This window comes from Hirsutella rhossiliensis (assembly GCF_020360975.1).
Source record: "Hirsutella rhossiliensis strain HR02 chromosome Unknown scaffold00004, whole genome shotgun sequence".
Taxonomy (NCBI): domain Eukaryota; kingdom Fungi; phylum Ascomycota; class Sordariomycetes; order Hypocreales; family Ophiocordycipitaceae; genus Hirsutella; species Hirsutella rhossiliensis.
This window is the reverse complement of record NW_025408670.1, coordinates 364,339-381,706: the sequence shown is the minus strand read 5'-3', so window position 1 is coordinate 381,706 and position 17,368 is coordinate 364,339. Positions and strand designations below refer to the sequence as shown.

At 55.6% G+C, this 17,368-nt stretch overlaps 4 protein-coding genes across 4 annotated transcripts; 2 read left to right on the top strand and 2 right to left on the bottom strand.

Moving 5' to 3' along the window:
- Positions 1-1,530: 1,530 nt before the first annotated feature.
- Positions 1,531-2,665, top strand: HRG_04222 (amino-transferase class IV domain-containing protein; the record flags this gene model as incomplete). The annotated part of the gene is made up of 2 exons (XM_044862693.1): positions 1,531-2,422; positions 2,472-2,665. The coding sequence occupies 2 exons, from the start codon at positions 1,531-1,533 to the stop codon at positions 2,663-2,665; spliced, it is 1,086 nt and encodes a 361-aa protein (XP_044721307.1).
- Positions 2,666-2,790: 125 nt separating this feature from the next.
- On the bottom strand, positions 2,791-8,772 carry HRG_04221 (acyl transferase domain-containing protein; the record flags this gene model as incomplete). Its single annotated transcript, XM_044862692.1, has 3 exons — positions 2,791-3,800; positions 3,858-7,008; positions 7,054-8,772. The coding sequence occupies 3 exons, from the start codon at positions 8,770-8,772 to the stop codon at positions 2,791-2,793; spliced, it is 5,880 nt and encodes a 1,959-aa protein (XP_044721306.1).
- Positions 8,773-10,077: 1,305 nt separating this feature from the next.
- On the bottom strand, positions 10,078-14,877 carry HRG_04220 (fatty acid synthase subunit alpha; the record flags this gene model as incomplete). The annotated part of the gene is made up of 1 exon (XM_044862691.1): positions 10,078-14,877. One exon carries the CDS (start codon positions 14,875-14,877, stop codon positions 10,078-10,080), a length of 4,800 nt encoding a protein of 1,599 aa, XP_044721305.1.
- A 507-nt stretch (positions 14,878-15,384) lies between these two features.
- On the top strand, positions 15,385-17,146 carry HRG_04219 (cytochrome p450 domain-containing protein; the record flags this gene model as incomplete). Its single annotated transcript, XM_044862690.1, has 6 exons — positions 15,385-15,462; positions 15,519-15,669; positions 15,723-15,982; positions 16,034-16,345; positions 16,415-17,043; positions 17,110-17,146. 6 exons carry the CDS (start codon positions 15,385-15,387, stop codon positions 17,144-17,146), a joined length of 1,467 nt encoding a protein of 488 aa, XP_044721304.1.
- Between the last annotated feature and the right edge of the window lie 222 nt (positions 17,147-17,368).

Sequence of the window (17,368 nt, the reverse complement as noted above, 5' to 3'; positions counted from 1 at the left end):
CCAGACTGAACTGACGGGGATCTTGCTACTTAACGTCAAGGGTCGAACGTTCTTACTAGTTGTTTGCGATGTGGTCGCCTGTCGATTCCGGTGCTCACGGCTAGGCAAACTAGCGGGCGATCGTAATCAACAGTTGGAAGGACTCTCGCGCGGCTGGGCAAACCAGCGGGAGATTCCTTGTTCTTAGCACAAATAACCTTCTTCTGAGCGCTACTCAGGGCCACAGTAAAGTGACGCGGACTATAGCACCTTCGAAGGTTGAGGAATTTGTCTCTTCTACTTAGCTGTCTGTGACGGGCGTGGGCCGGTCACTGATCAGTGTGGGTAGGCACCTGCGGCAGCTGCTGCAATGAGACGGTACTAGGGTTAACCTGATGTTGTATTCGTCTTGATTCTCTATCTAAGGAGGCAGAGGCCAGCGTGGAGAAAGGGGGCACGCTGCCCTCAGCCGCACACGTGACCGTACGGGTCACGTGCCAACCATGGTTGGTCACACCACTAGATAGATACATTCCTACAGTTAGAGTCATAAACCGCTTTAGCTTCTAATAACCGTTGCGTTATTTATTTATAGAGAAGCTTACATGATAAAATTGATTAAACTGCTGTTAAAGTAGTCATTTACTTAGTTTCTACTTATAGGAGTCTTGGCGCAGGAGGGTAAAAGCGGTGGTCATGCTCCTGGCCTCCTTACTGCAGAGGCAGTGTGGCATGAAGCACAAGATAACGAAGTTGACCTAAGCAACACGACACGACTATTTTAAACCGTGAAGGGCTCTTAGAAAAGCCAATCAAGGCGGAATCTAGAGTAGTAGTCTTACGTAAGCTTGCTATTTAAACTAGCCAGTTTAAATTGTAACAGGCTGGCTCCGGCCAACCTGTCGCCTCCTTTATATACGAAGCCGATTGAACTAACGAACGACTAATTAGTTCAACCTTGTATCATTTTGCCATAGTGAAAGGGTTGCACGGCGTTCCCGTGCTAACGGCGGCAGGGCGGCTACCCCTGCATCCCCCGTTGGGCCGATCCGTTACATAAAGCGTAAATCATATCAAAGATAATCCGACACATATAGCATCCTGCGCCAAGCCAACATACTTTATTTAGGGCCAGGACGTTTATACTTTTAAACATCCGGAGTACCCTGTAATAGATGCCCTACTAAGTCAGCACGGGGGACCAACCTATGTTAGACAGGCTGCCGAAAGTGGGTGAATGGCCGGGCTTTCAACCTCTGCGAAGCATGGCGTGCTAGAGGAAGGGAACTTTTGACCTATAGGGACTTGGGGAGTATCTGACGCCGAACCCCGGCTTAGGCATGCCACCGCCCTGCTTTTCGACGTAGTGACGCTGGAGGGGTAAGCTTACGGCTTCTCCTACAATATAATCTGGAAGGATTTTGAGCATGGGGAAGCAAAACGTTGGTATATCGAACATTTACCAAGCTATATATAGAAGTCCGTTCAATTCCAAGTCATTCAGCATCAAACGATTCAAGGTTAGAGCAGCAGCCTACGAGTCCAGTCACGATGCCTCCACCTGCACCGCTCCCCGACATAGACTGGGCCAGTCTTGACCTGACTGTCGCCGACATTGTAAACGGCCATGTCGAAACCACTTGGTCTTCCCACGACAACCAATGGACGGCGCCTGTGCTCGTCAAAGACGCTTATATACGTGTCCATGGCCTCTCTCCGGCCCTCAACTACGGCATGCAGGCCTACGAGGGCCTCAAGGCCACCCGCACCGCCGACGACACCATCACCGTCTTCCGCCCAACCTTGCACCACCGCCGCCTGGTGCAATCGGCCGCAGCCGTGTCGCTACCCGCGGTGCCCGAAGACATTTTCCTCGGTAGCATCGCCCTGGCCGTCCGCGCCAACGCCGAGTTTGTCGGCCCGGCCTCGTCTTCTGCTATTCTCTACTTGCGGCCCGTCCTCTTCGCCTCGGGACCGCAGTTGGCGCTCGAGCCGTCGACGACTTGTACCTTGGCCGTCTACGTGCAGCCTGCGACGACATACCACGGCGTGCGGCCGGTGCCATGCCTGGTGCTCGATGTCTTTGACCGCGCAGCTACGCGGGGTACAGGCCACGCCAAAGTCGGCGGCAATTACGCGCCCGTCATCAGGCATAGCCAGGAGGCGCGCGCCAAGGGCTTCTACATTACACTGCATCTGGACAGTGCAACGCAGAGCGAGGTCGAGGAGTTTAGCACAAGCGGCTTTGTTGGCGTCTTAAAGGGCGGGAGCGAGGGCGACAAGGGCACCCTTGTGGTGCCGGACAGCGCTCAGATCATAGATAGCGTGACGAGCGACAGTCTGCTGCTTCTGGCGAGGGGCATCGGGTACAAGGTCGAGCGGAGGGCAGTCAAATATGCCGAGCTGGGGCAGTTCAGTGAGGTCTTGGCCGTAGGGACTGCAGGTCAGTTGTGCCCCGTTCTCTTTTCTATCCGTACTAACAGCGGCTGCAGCGAGTGTGCTTCCGATTGCAGCCATTGTGAGGGAAAGCACGGGCGACAAGTTCGACTACTGCCCGGCTGGCGAGCCCGGTCCGACGGCGGTGGAGCTGGCGGCCGCCATCACGGCGGTCATCAGGGGCCAGGTGGAGGACAAGCATGGCTGGCGATATGAGATAACGTTCCCGGATGGCACAAATACTGCATAAAATGCTTGAAGCGCGATGGCCGTTGAAGAACAAGTTGCGCCGAGGGCGGTCAAGAGTGTTTCAAGATGGCTTCTACATGTATGCAATAAATCATAAGCACGCTCGAATCATGCTGAACCTTCTGCTCAACCATGGCTCTCTTCCAATTCCTTCAACAAATCCCTCAACACCTCGCTGCCCGTCCGCTCATACGCCTCCTGCACCGCTCCATACGAAATATCAAACGTCTTGCCCGTCACATTGCTCACATACTTGTCTACGAGCCGCCGGGCATCAATTGCCTCTGGTGTAATGTATCGCTGCAGCACGCGCCGGAACGCCGGCATCATGGAAAGCAGGAAACTGCTGTGAAAGGGCACGTCGATGCCCTCGAGCGGGATGGTGGCGATGCCGCGCTCGAGCCGTATAGGCAACGGCTTCTTGGTCGCCTGTGCTGCGCAGGCGGCAACGAGATTCTGGATGTTGGCAGCATAGTTTGCCTCAAAGTCGGCTGGGTGACTGGCCATGTGATTGGCGACGTGTGTTAAGCAGTCGAGCGAAGCGAGCGTCCCGGCCACGACGTACTGCTGCCCGGCGACATTGTAGTTGACCACCTCGAGCAAACCGCCGGTAGTAGCGGCGACGGCGGCAACGAGGGCCTGCAGGGACTCGGTGGCCATGCTTCGACTAACACGACCCGGATCAACCGCCATGAGCGAAAAGTTGGAGCGGCCATGGGCGTCGCGGGCCACGGCGGACTGCATTGTCAGGCCACGGTAGAAGACGACAGAAAGAACTTTTTCAAACGGCATTATGGACCCGATGGTGCTCAGGGCCGTGTATTCGCCCAGCGAGTGGCCGGCAAAGAGGGCACTTGGGTCGACGAGGCCCTTGGCCTTGAGGTGGAGGAACTGCGCATGCCCCAAGACGCTGAGGGCCGGCTGTGCAAACTCGGTGCTAAAGAGCAAGCCCGCGCTATGCTGGAATGTGTGTTTGGCCGTTGTCGGCGTTATCGACTTGAACAATGGCTGTGACTGGCCATGGCACTCAACCGTCATGTCCATGTAGTTCTGCCGGACCTTGCGGCCACGTCTGCCACCAAAGTAGATGGTCAGCTGCTTCGGGTTGTGCTTGACAATGTCGCTGATGCGGAACCCTGGGCGCTCGTTAGCATATACCTCGATAGCAGACCGATGAATGACGAGCGACTTACCGTACGTTTCCGAGTAGAACTTGTCGGCGGCATCCCAGACCCCTCGGGCAACGTGACAAGTCGCGCAAAGATCCATGCCCATGCCCGGCGTTTGACTCCCTTGCCCCGTGAAGACGTATGCCGAAAGCAGCTGGTCGACTTCTGCCTCGCCGACGAGTACCTTGTCCCCCGTGCTCGCGTTGACAGCCTCAAACGACAGCACGCGCAGACCGTTCTTCATGGCTACGTGGCTGACGCTGACTTCCAGGACATCACCCGGAAGGACCATGTCAACGAACGAGGCTCTGTAGGACCGCATACGGACCTTTTCGCTGGCCCCGGCGGCCTTCTCTACCAGTTGCCGGACGGCGGCACTCGTAAACATGCCGTGGGTGATTGTGCCTGGCAGGTCGGCGTATTTGGCCAACGGTCGTGACGTATGGATGGGATTCAAGTCTCGAGATGCGCGAGCGTAAGCGTCATTGGTTGCCGGCATAGTTAGTCGGAGCCAGCCCCGTTCGCCAAGCGGCTGCGGGTGATTCAAGCCATGAAGCACGTCGACAGGAGACGCGTGGCGCTTCAGATAGTCCATGACCGGGTTGTTGGCCGTCTTGCCGCACTGGCAGTTCACAGTCGCCACCACGTGGCGCGACTTCGTGACTGCATGCTCGCTGTAGACCTGACCAATCGTCTGAACGCTGCGATAGCCCGAGTCTGGTCCGAGACGGTTGAGGCTCTTGAGCTCGAAGATGATGGTGAGGCCAAGGAGGTCCATCTTGGGCTCAACAAACCGGATCCACTCTTTGCTCGCCAGGACGGCAATCTTGGCCGGGCTGTCCAGAGAAATGCACATTTTGGGCTCAGTCTTTTTTTCAAAGCATACGCCAAAGTCAGTGTAGCTGCCTCGGAAGAGAAACTCGGAGACTAATTCCACTACCGGAGTGCCTCGCCTTTCGACAATAGCACCAACCTCGACCACGCGTCCGGGTGCTTCATTACGGATCGCCACAACATGTGCCGTCGTGTCGGTATCGTCTCCGTCGCACAACGGAGCGCCATCATTGAGGACTCTGAACTTGTTTGATAGGTGGACTAGGTTCAGCAAGTCTCCGTCGATGGCGCTCGGTAAGATGGCTTTCATCATGGCTTCCCATGCCACCACTATCGCAAAGTCAAGCGGGGCTGTGTTCCTGTCTGCCCATGACGACATTGCGTTGTGTGCCGGTTCGATGCCGTTCCGAAAGGCTTCTATTGCAGACGAAGAGATTGTGAGCCCGCGTCCTCTGAATTTCCAGTCTCCGGGGCTGGCTGTATTCAAATGGAAATCCGGACATGAGGTGGAATCTTTGCGGTGGGATTCAAGCGCGTCACCAGCAACAGAGGGGATTGACGGCTTGGGCTCCAGACTCGTGACGCTGCCATCACATGGACGCAAAGGGCGTCGTTCGTCGTTGCGGATCCGCTGCGGAGAGCAAGGGCGAGGATCCCTCTCTGGGCCAAACCATAACCGGTAGTAGAAAGTGCGTAGTCTATCTTTACGGCCCTCCATGATCTCATGGATTGGATGCAGTGGCATATCCGGATGGTAGGTGAATTTGAATGTCAGCGGCAGGGTGACTTGTTCGGCAGTCTCATTGCAATAGAACGTCACAAGGATGTCTCTCTTCTTGCGTATTAGCATGGAGTACCTTGAGAGACAAGACGCTGTACTCTCCGTCTCCGGGTGGAAAACAGCCATGGCCAAATCTTCAGGGTCGTTGGCCTCCGTGACCTCGACGTGCATGCCCAAGGCAGGCGAAAGCGCTCTGCGAACGGGATTGGCGACGAGCCTGAATCCTTGCGAGACGTGCTTTGCGGTAAGCAAGGCGTAGAGCCAGGTACCAGGACGTCCAGCAAGCGCTCTCAGCCATTGGTCAGTATCGGGACAGTGGCCACTCTCGATGGAGCTGGCGATGTGAAAGTGCGCCCTTTTGCCTTGTTTGTGGACAAGGCAATGAGAAGGGGTCAAGGAAGCATTCCACGGACCGGTCGAGCTCGACAGTTCCGGTGGGACTTGGCTAGCATCGTCGCCATAGCGGTCTTTGAGAACAGCCGCGACATGAGCGCGGTTAATCGAGTCGAGGATTTCGCCAACTGGCTCATCGACTCGTGTCGAGTACTTTGCTGCTACGGGGCCCTGCAGGATGCACGTCCGGCCGGCATCCTCACCCACAACCGCAGCCAAGTCTTCGGATTGCCAGAGGGAGTCCTTTTTGAACCAATATTCAAAGTCATCGTCCATATCTGGCAAAAAGGTGGGCGGCTTCTGGCCCTGGCGTTTACACAGCAGCAGAAAGTATCGCCCGTCGCTGTAGCTGATGACTTGTTTTTCCGCCTTGGGACAGCGGGAGAGAATTTCTGGCACCGCCAGTAAGGGGTTGTGTAAGCCAAAGTTGGCTTCGAGTGGCGGAATGGTCCGAAGCAGGCGGCTGTACATGCGCCTTACAAAGTCTGCCGCCAGTTGAATGTAGCTCGAGTCGATCCACCGTGATTCCTTGGGGACGTAGAGCAGTTGGACGAGCCGTCGGAGTACTTCGGCATAGGTCATGTCGTCGAGATCTACCACGTTTCCAAGGTCATCGCGCCCGAACCAGACTTTTTGGAAATCGTCATTCAGTCTCTGGATAATGTATGGCTTCAATTCTCGGAGCTTTTCGCGTCTCTTGGACTTGTCGACCAGACTGAAGATCTTGTCGTCCATTTCCTTCCACAGTAGTACACCTCGGGTTGCGACTTTATGAATTGGTTCGCCCATCTCGCTCTTGACAGTGACAATCCCCCCTACGGGACGAGTGTAGCTCTGCTCCCAGGAGGATTCGTCTTGGACACCAAGCGCGGTCACAATGGCTTCTTTGCAGCCTCGACTCGTCTTGGCCTCTTTGGCGACCATGACGCGGCTTCCAAGAAGGATGCCATCGAATGGCATTCGAGGACGGCCAAACGGCGCTGACCACGTGCCTGATAGGTATGGATAGCTATCCTTTGCTCCGCCGAATCCACTTCCGGCCAACAATACAATGTTGGGGCATCGCCTGATGCGTCCATAAAGCTTCAGTATGGGTTCGTGGAAGTCTTCGTAGGAATGGTGACCCCCACCGCGACCGCCAGTCCATTGCATCAATATGGGGTAGCTCTGATCCAGTTGCGCAATGGCGATGACTTGGTTGATGGCATTTACCGAGCCTGGTTTGAACGATAGGTAGCGGAATCCGAGCTCCATGTACTCTTTGGCAACGTCAATCGACGGAACTCCTGCGCCAAACGTGAGTCCGTCGATAGGCACACCCTGAGAACGTAGTCTCTGCAACAGCGGTATCTGCCATCGAACTTGCCTGGGATTGGCATAGATGACGTTGACGCATACTCCTCTGCCAACCGGCGTCGCCTGGACAAGACTCGTGATTGCGCTTGTCAGCTGCTCGACGCTGTGGAGACCGCCGGCGGCCAGTTCAACGTGGTAACCCGAGTTCATAATGACGCTCACGAATTCCCACGCTGCAGTAGTCGGAGTCATGCCTGCCACCATTACAGGCGGAAAACCCAAAAGTTGAGCCATGCGGTTATCCATCTTGATAGTGCCCATTGTCGATTGGACGAGGCTCGGCGAGTACTTTTGGGCCCAGGTCTCGTCAAAGGTTGCCTTGCTGGCGAAAGCTTCTGCTCGGTAGCCGAACTCGACGGAGCCGCCTTCTTCCAGGCCTGCCAAGATGACTCTGACTCCGGACCCTTCTTTGTTGCGGTACAGTAACGGACCTACTCCAGAAAGACCGCCTGGGCCAAAATCAAGAACATGAGTGGCGTCACCAAAGGCGGTTGACAGCGTCCAATCGTCCAACTCGCAAAGAATCATTCGCACCAAGGCAGGGACGACGTCTCTCGCACCGCTGCTCCTGAGGTCTCCTCCGTGGCGACTGTGATAGACGGGCAACATGAGCTCGGATGCAGCGAGATGTAGTGTGCAAAGCTCTCCGAGGGCCCGGGTCGCCGCATCTTTAAGATGCGCCGTATGGAAAGGTGCCTCGACCGGCAGGAATCGCTGCGAAAACTCGGGCTTGCGCGACGAGAAGGCAATATTGGATTGGTCTGCGTCAGAAGCCGCCTTGACCCGACGTAGCATCGACGCGAGAGCGCAAAGCGAGAGCACTGGCCCCGAGACGACATAGTTGGTCTGGCCGTTGATGAGGCCTATGAAGACGCGTTGATGCATTTGTAGGTTCTTGTTCACCTCGTTCATGTATTCCTTGAGCATGTCAAGACGGCAGCCGACGACATTCAGCATTGATGAAGGGTAGCCCTCGCCGTTGCACATTGCTTCTTTTGAAATGACTGGTGGAACGCTGACGTGCGGAGTTGCCTCCTGCGCAGCAGATCCGACATGGAACAACACGGTCAATGCTTTGACAAGAGCAGTATCGAAGCTTTTCCACGTCGTCACCGTCGCCAGGGCTGCGGCAACGACGATTCCTTGACTGTGTCCGGCCATGCCGAGCAGTTGATGTGCGGCCTCTCCGGGCGACTTCTCCCGACAGCGACAGACGACTGCATAGTTTGAAAACTGGATGAGGCCGATCAAGGGAAAGCTGACTGGCGCCGAGAGGAGATAACTTAGTTCTGGCGTCGTTTCGGGCCGGCGAAGCCATGTTAGAATCGCCAGGCCTTGGTGGAATTGTCTCCGCCGGGTAGCAGAGGTGTCGGCCAGCAGATTGTGCAAAGCCTGTTCCGCCGTGATGAAAAGAGGCTCAACAAAGCGTGTATACGTCCTGAATAGAGTCCGGAGCTCTCCGAAATAATCCGTCGTGTTGCCCTGGCCGCCAAAGACGGCGTAGGCCTTTGCCGTTTGCTCTGCCAACGAAGCCGTTTCCGATTTTGTTGACGGCCTGGACGCTCCTGCGTACATGTTGACGGTCATCAAGGCTGGTCTGGGAGCCAGCTGTGTGTCAATGTCCCAGTAAAGTGGTTTGGAAAGAGCGGGACCCCGATACAATGGTATAATCAGCAGACTTTTCGGTTGGTCAACAAAGGCATACACAAGCTGCACGGAAAGCCAATACTGGCTGATATACACAACCTGGAACCGTAGGTCCAAGGCAGGGGCAAGATCAGGGTGGAATAGACGCCCACAACGGATATGATGGTGGATGTACTAACAAGGCTGGCCTAGCTTCTAGAAGCTTACAGGCCAAAGGGAGTATGGACGCCTTCAGCCAATCGACGTCCGGGGAGGAACTTTGGAATGTCGGAACTTGAGGCCTTCCCCACCACTTCGGCCCCGCGCCGGGGGCCGGGGACCAGGGGCGGGGCGGGGGTAGGGTGGGCACATGTAAGCGTGAGCATTCCTAATCCATACAACCCATCGTGTTATCAGCAGGGTTTCTGTGTAAATGGGAGCATGTGTGTATGCAATGAGCTCTGCTCTTATCTCAGCACGCGGTTTCTATATCCAGCTTAGGTCTTATATGAAGAAAAAGTACTTGACGTAAGATAGGACCGGAAGACGTTGGTAATAAGTTCTTAATATTTCTATTTTGAGAAAATAGGCTAGTATAGGGTAGGTTTTGCGTAGAAGCTTTCGAAACACCGCACGATACGAGATATCCGGGGACCAATAATAGTTGGTCGATATACTCCGTATATAGCGCAGCGTTGCGACGCCGACTCCTTCATCCTTCAGTGACCCTTGCCTAGTGTGTAAGATGGAGATGGAGATTCACATGCAAGTCTATACATGTGCGCTATTTAGCGACCATCTGTAGATGGTGGTCAACTGGTCAGGTCATGCCGCTTACGCATGGAGGTGGCCGAACGCACACGATTGCGGTTTCTGCAGTAGCCGGACAGATCCTTCCGATGCTCGCCCAATCACGATGCGGACACTGTAGGGGTCGCTGTAGTGATATACTGTCCTGCCTGGCTACTGTACATGTCAGTTGCAGTCACGGATGTAAACCCTCATTTGGCCTCCGTCTATCTGCGAAAGTTGGCCGATCCGTGCTGGTGGGATGGTGTAACAGTCATGGTCCTAATGTGTCGATATTTATCGGCCCGAGATTAAGCAAAGACGGAACTGGTAAGAGCCAGGAATTGGCTGATGACACGGTCTGGAGAGATGCAAGGCCCGCTTATTCGTGTTTACTATCTAATGTGACCATGCCAACCCTTCGCGAGAGTCTCCAAGACACACCTGTCCTCTAGAATGAATAAACTAGGATACAAACCTTGCCTCTGGATCCAGAAGAGTCCGGACGGCCTCGCCTGCTGCGTAGGGAGTCTTCTCCTTTGCTTGAAACACACTATTGTTGAATAGACGCTTCTGGAAGTCCCGGGTCGCCCTTCTTTGGCGCAACCCGAGTTTCTGCCTATATGCCGCAAACTCATGCTGCTGCATTGTCGCGTAGAGATACTTGGGATTCACCCCGATAGCCAGGGCGCCTTTCTGGCCAAAGCCAAATGATTGCGTCATAAAGGCCCTGATCTCCGTCTTGTTGATGGGCTTGTTGGGAAACACGAGGTAATCGTATTCTTGCAACGCGGCCTCGATGTTATCGGCGTTGCGATTGCCCGGAATCCGTTCATCGTGCATAAGCTGCATGCAGCCGTCTAGCATCCAAGCTCCAGCAGCTCCCTTGGGGTGGCCGGTAAGCGACTTTTGACACACGACGGGCACGACATTGCCCTTCTTGCGACCAAGATGTTTGAATTGCTCGTTGATTACGGCTGCTTCGTTTCTCTCATTTGCTTTCGTCGATGTGCCATGAAAGGAAACGACGTCGATGTCATCTACCGTCAGCCCCCAGACGGCAAGGGCCCCACGAATCGGTGAAATGCGGCTGTCGTGGTACCAAAACTGATTGCCATATAAATTGAGAGACTCCTTGTGGTCTCGCTTGGCGTCGTTCTCGATACTGGCCAGGCGCTGTTGGCGATACTCGCCGTCGTCGAAAACGTAACCCTGCCTCTTCAGCTGAGCAATGTCGTCATCCATGTATGACAGGTGCAGCTCGCGCATCTCGGCGGCTTGCTGCATTCTTAGTCTCAGTGCCCGCCTACGGTACGCCATGCTCATCAGCGGCGAGTCATACTTGGCCTGCTTCTGGGCGGCTGCGCCTATGAGTCCCCGGCCAGGGGCAGGAATGGATCGACCGGCTTTATCCATGGCTGTGCGCGTCAATGCAACGACGCAATGAATAGGCAGGCCCATCTGGAGGGCAACGCTCGCCGATGTAACAATTTGAACTCCTGCACCTTCTGACTCGACGAAGCCGTCGCGTGTTGAGGTTGCGGGCCGACTCATCTCTGCCGGTTCTCGGCCTCTTGCGGCATCCTCGTCTGCGTCGACTGTCGCCCTGAGGTTGGCAAACTCGTTCGAAATCTCCTTGAGCATGTCGTCGAAGCCGCCCACCAAGCAGACCTTGGCTTTACCCGCCTGGATCAAGTCAAAGGCCGTGTCCAAAGACTCGAGGGCAGTGGCACACGCCCCAACAGGTGTCTTGTTGGCGCCGGCAGCTGACAGGAGCAACATGTTGATCCAGGCACTGCCGGAGCTGATGAAAGACTCGGCAAGCGTGTCACTTGCCGCCGGTCGGTCTCGAAATCGCTCCTTGAACATGTTGCGCATGCTAGATATGCCTCCAAAGCCCGAGCCGACGCAATTCGCCACGTCACTCATGTGTAAATAGTCGTAAAGCTCATACGGATCCGAGATTCCTGCAGTCAGAAAGGCTTCGGCAGCAGCGACTAATGCATACAGTGTCACCGGGTCGACCTGAGCGATGATATCTTCGGGGATCCCGTAAGTACTCGGGTTCCAGCCCAAAGGGACCTGTCCAGCGACTGTGTGTTGGGTGTTGAGGAGCTTGGGTATCATGATTTTTGCCCCCTTTTTGAGCACGATCCTGGACCGGCCAGTATCTTGTGTCGCCTCAATATGCAGATTGTCGCCATGAGCTGCCTTGAGTTGGATTGCGGTTTCGTTGCTGACCTCGACGGGGTCGTGGTCTCTCGAAATCTCGACTTCATGGAGTGCTTCCAGACCCTTCCAAGACGGCGAGTTTTGCTTGGGCTCCGCATAGCGAATTCCGGAATGTTTGAGCATATGACTCTCGTACTTGTCCCGAATCGCCCGGTCGGGGATGGGCTTGCCCGTCTCTTTGTCAATCCAACCGGAATACGCTTGTCCGTCGATGGTGCCCGAGTGTGACTTGATCAAGCCCATGGTCCACGCCAGCTCGATACACGACTCTAACGACAGGGACCCGTTCAACTCCATGTCCCATCGGATTCGCGAGTTGCCCCACGGCCCAACTTCTCCAAAGCCCGTGACGACGACGACGCGATCAAGATCAACCATGCCTTGTAGTTGTCCAGCGAGCGGCATGATGTCGGTATTCCAGTCAGGCAGACCTGGAAATTTGAGCTCCAGATCGGCTTGAGGTTCAAGCTGGGCTTCAAGGTTCATCCGACAGCCGACGAACTCGGCCTCTTGTGTCGTTGCGCGCCTCTCCTCGCTCAGTTGGTTGATGGAGTCTCGTATTCCCATGGTGACATGTTTCAAATCGGCAACACGAGCCATGCCACCGCTCAAGTCAGCAAGCAGCGGCTCATCAGTACACAAGGTGACGATGGCTGGGTCCATCAATGCCATGACATGGAGCGCCATCTCATCCTGAGTGTACGTCCGCACGCCCATTTCTTCAATGCCCTCGGACACCATGTCGTTATCACACATCAACGCAGTTCCTCGCGTCCAGCCTATGAGCGCACCACACACGAGCAGGTACTCGGCCCAGTCTTCTGAGTGAAACTTTTCAAAGAGTGCTTCAAGGCCGAGCTTTGACTCTGCGTAGAGACCGTCGCTGCCGAAAGTTCCGTGATTGGGCGACAGGGGAAGAATCACCTGGGCTGGTCGCATAGTAATTCCGCGGGCTTGTTTCTGCTGCTTTATTTTCCCCATCAAGCGTATGGTGTTTGTGAGCATGATGCGGTGAGCAAGCTCACTGCGTGAGTCGATGTTGTCCAAGGCTCGCCCGTTCTCCGAGATGGCGGCGAAAGGAACCACGTAGTCGAGATCCATACCTAGACCGTCTTGGTCGTATATGTACTGCAACAAAGCCTCGATATCACGGACGCTTCCTTGGTTGAAAGGAACCAGCACGAGCTTGGAGCCCTTGCTACCGTGCTCAGCAAACAGGCTCTGGTAGAAGCGGGTGACTTTGGGTGAGTAGGAACTGCTGGTGACGACGACGTGGGCACCAGCCGCGAGCAGTTTGGAGACGAGTTCGCAGCCAATCGAGCCTGCCCCCGCCCCTGTTACGAGCACATTGCATTCGCACAAGGAGATCCCTGTCGTTCTGGCACCGGCCAGGACACGGTGCAATACGGACGAAAGCCCATGACTGTAGTCCCAACCATGGATGCTTTTGCGGCCGAGTCTGAGCAGTTGGTCATCATTGTCAAGCGCGCCTCGAGGCGTTGATCTCGGCCTCTCGCTATACACGACCTTGCCAGACCTTTCGACGATGGTCACGGGGGCCATAGACTGGATGCCCCGGTAAACCACTGGTTTCTTGTCCATGGACGCCTCGCATTCCGGTAGTAGCTCGCGTAGCACTTTGGCGACACTGTTATTCAGGGTCGTGGCAGCGCAATGCCGCATTGTCGATAGTAGCCTTGGATGGGTTTTTTGCAGCACATTACGTCTCAAGCGGTCAAAGGCCGGGTCCGGGTCGCCCGTATGAGCAGAAGCCGCCATCGAGACGAGTTCCAGGAGATCTTGCATTGCCCAGTTCCACCATGAGTCGTAGACGCGAGCCTTGAGCGGCGTGAAGATGGCCTGCAAGCCAGATGCGTAGGCTTCCCCGTGTTCGGCGTTCCACTCGTCCAACCGGCCTTGCAGCTCTGATATGCGCTGGCCAAGAGCCGCATGCGCAGCCTCGGGAGCGTGGAGATCGAGTCCGAGCAGCTTTGCATAGAGCCCGAGCTGCTCCTCCAAGACGGTCTTGTGCCTATCTTCCAGAAACTCAAGGGCTTCGGCGCTGACGGTTACTTGTGCCGCAGCGGGGGCCGTCGAGCCTGATACATCAGGCAGAACAAGACCTGTCTTGTTGGTATACCTGTGTACAATGCCGTTGACAAAGGCCTTGGTGTCGTCTTCATTCTGGAGCCTAGACTGTGGTTGCGAGGTCACCGCCCAGAGCAAGATGGTGTCTTGGCGGCCAGGCCCGAAGCCCCATCGCTGCCTCAGGTGTTTTCGGATGCCAGCATCCTGAAATGTTCCAGGGGACTTTTGCGACATCATTTTGTCGATCAAGGATAACGACTTTGCGCCCAGCTTTCCAAGAAACGTCTCTTGTAAGATGGAGCAGAGCTGGTCAATGGGCATGTCCTCTGCGGCCTCTGGTATTGCACCGAATTCAGCCGCAAGGTCTCCGATGATCTCGTTTTGCACCGTCGAGCGGCCTCCAGAAAGCGCCTTGATCGACTTGGCCAGGTCGATTCCATCTAGCGGCTTCTTCAAGCCAACACAGATGATGGTCGAGGCAACCTCGATGGCACTGGCCGGCTTGTCTTGGATTTCAACTGGAGCAGCAGCAAACAGCGGAGCGGCCGAGGACTGAAGGGGGGCAGCGGCCACAGGGTCTGCAGGCGCAGGAGTCGCTGCCACAGTCGTGGGCTCAATCTCGGGCGATTCCAGCTTTTGGTCGTAGCATATCTTGTCAAGGTTGTGCTGGAAGCTCAGCAACTGTCGCGAGACGTTTTGGGCAGTATCTCGCGGCGCGTACTCGCGTGCTATTGTTCGCTTGGCCATGTTGACAAGAGTGTTGCCGGGCCCCATCTCGACGATGCGCTCTGTTGGCCTGGAGCCCAGTATCAAGTGTTGGGTGTCGATCCATTGCACGGGGAAACAAAACTGATGAGCCAGAAGCTCTATGAGAAGTGTGCGGGCGACTTGGTCGTCTCTCCGAGATGGCACGTCGGCGTCGGAAGTGGCCTGGTGCAGCCTCATGGTTCAAACTCTCTTGCAGTCGCTTTCTCTGGGAGATGGAAGGTATGGGACACGTTGGATGCTGTAACGACAGATTCAAATAAACTAGGGGCAGGAAGATCCTCGCAGCAGGGTCCTCGCCTCTGCCCCCTGCAGGGCCTGTGCCGCCGTGCCGGGCGGATGTAGAACTCCCCGAAGGCAAAGGGCATCCCTGGGAATGCATCCAGGGGGGTTGCAACGAGCAAAAGCCCTTTGCATATTTGGGGAACAGCTGCAGTTGGCCCCCAGCCCCCCACCCAGGTTGAGGCTCACCACGCGACATGCATCCCGTCAGCCGACTACTCGGGACGGCCGTTAATAGTTATGCATGTGGTCCGCCTCGGAGCATGGCCCGGAAGTGGACGGCCAACCACCTGCAGCCTCTCTCCAACCAAGGCACCTCAAAAGGCATTGATTTGCGCCGTCGAGAATATCCAAGCCTAACCTTGACTGCAAGTCTGCCCTACTCCCGTTGCTTCTACGTCCAAGATGATGAAGACGATGGTCCTGGCAATGTCTGCCATTCTCCGGCTGGCATCTATATCGCTGATGCTGGGTGTCATTCTAGTAGGCGGCCCCCAACTTCCGGCCCAGAGGTAGAGACATGTTGACGCTGCTCACAGGTCGTGGCTCTATGCATCCGGCGTCTGTACTTTCACCCGCTCTCCAAATACCCTGGGCCATTCTTGGCCAGAGTGACGGACTTTTACGCGGCCTATCATGCCTGGAAGGGTGATATTCACGTCGATATGTGGAGGCAACACGAACGCTATGGTCTGCATCTTCAAAGGGCCAAGTATGCACAGCATGGCTGACACCAAGTGCAGGACCATACGTTCGGTACGCGCCAGACAAGCTCAACATCAACACAGCTGGTGCACTCAAGGACATATACTCGGGGACCGTGAATTTCCAAAAGAGCCCAAACTACCGCGTCCTCCGCCATGGCGCGGCGAACACGTTGACCATGATAAACACGCAAGAGCATGCTCGCCGGCGTCGCATCGTCTCGCAGGGCTTGTCGGATGCCGCCCTTCGGTCTCATGAGCCAACGCTGATGGCGCACATCAAGAAGTGCTTCGCATTGGTGACCGCTCAGGCAGAGGGCCCAGTCCAGCAGCCACAGCGATCGACCCAGGGCCGAGAGCATGGCTGGACACCGCCTTGCAACATGTCCAACTGGTTCAACTGGCTGACGTTTGACATCATGGGCGACGTTGTCTTCGGCATCCGCTACGATCTGCTCGGGTCACCGACCAATCGACGCATACCAAACGCCATTGAGCAGTCCAACGTCCGCGTCAGCGTCTTGTTGCAGAGCCCCTTCCTCCGCCAGATTGGCCGGGTCGATCGGTGGCTGTTCCCCAAGGCCATAGAGGCGCGCAACCAATTTCTTTACTTTGTCGGTGGCCTTGTCAAGCGTGTCATGAAGGCAGAATTCGACGTCAAGGCGCGCACAGTTGTTTCGGCCCTCACGTCGGCGCGTGACCCCGTCAGCGGCGATGGACTGACATCCAAGGAGATCCTGGCCGAGAGCACCACGCTGAGTGTCGCAGGAGCCGACACGTCTTCGACGGCGTTAGCCGCCGTCTTCTTCTACCTTGCCAGCACGCCTCACGCCTACAAACGACTCCGGGATGATGTTCGCTCTGCCTTTGCTACTGCAGACGAGATTCAGACTGGACCAAAGTTGAGCAAGCTCACATATCTTCGAGCGTGCATTGACGAAGCCCTGCGTATGTCTCCGCCGGCAGGATCATCATTGTATCGCGAAGTACAGGCCGGCGGCGCCACTGTCGACGGCCAGACGCTACCCGCGGGCATGCAGGCTGGTGTGCCAATCTATGCCATTCATCACAATCCCCGGTACTTCCCGGCGCCCTTCGAGTACCGACCCGAGCGCTGGCTGCCCGGCGAAGCCGGTGCTATGGGGATAAGCCCCGAAGTTGCTCGAACGGCCTTTTGCCCCTTTTCTGTTGGTACGCGCAGCTGCGTCGGCAGAGGAATGGCCCTGATAGAGCTCAACTTGACCATTGCATATGCAATGTTCACGCTCGACTTTTTTATTGCCGATGAGAACAAGACATTGAAGGGCTGGGGCCTGCCCGGAGAGTTTCCACTGGCCGATCACATCACAGGGTCCAAGGAGTAAGTCCAAGTCTATCAAGCGTCACATTTCGACATAACGAGCATCACACACTAAGAAATCGACAGCGGACCATTTCTTCACTTCAAGCCTCGCGATGCGTAGAGCTCGTCAGGTCACGCGTTTGACTGCCAGTTCAGGGACCGAGCAAAGGGGGCGAGCAGAGGATTTCTCGTAGACATTAATATAAACGTTGTAACTATTAGCTCGCTACTTCGCAGTAGAAAGAAGACCATAGAAATAAAAGTTAGCTATATTTTAGTTGTATTTGTAGTTACTCATAAGGCTATCAACTAAAGCCATACGTTTTTCAACAAAAACAAAATC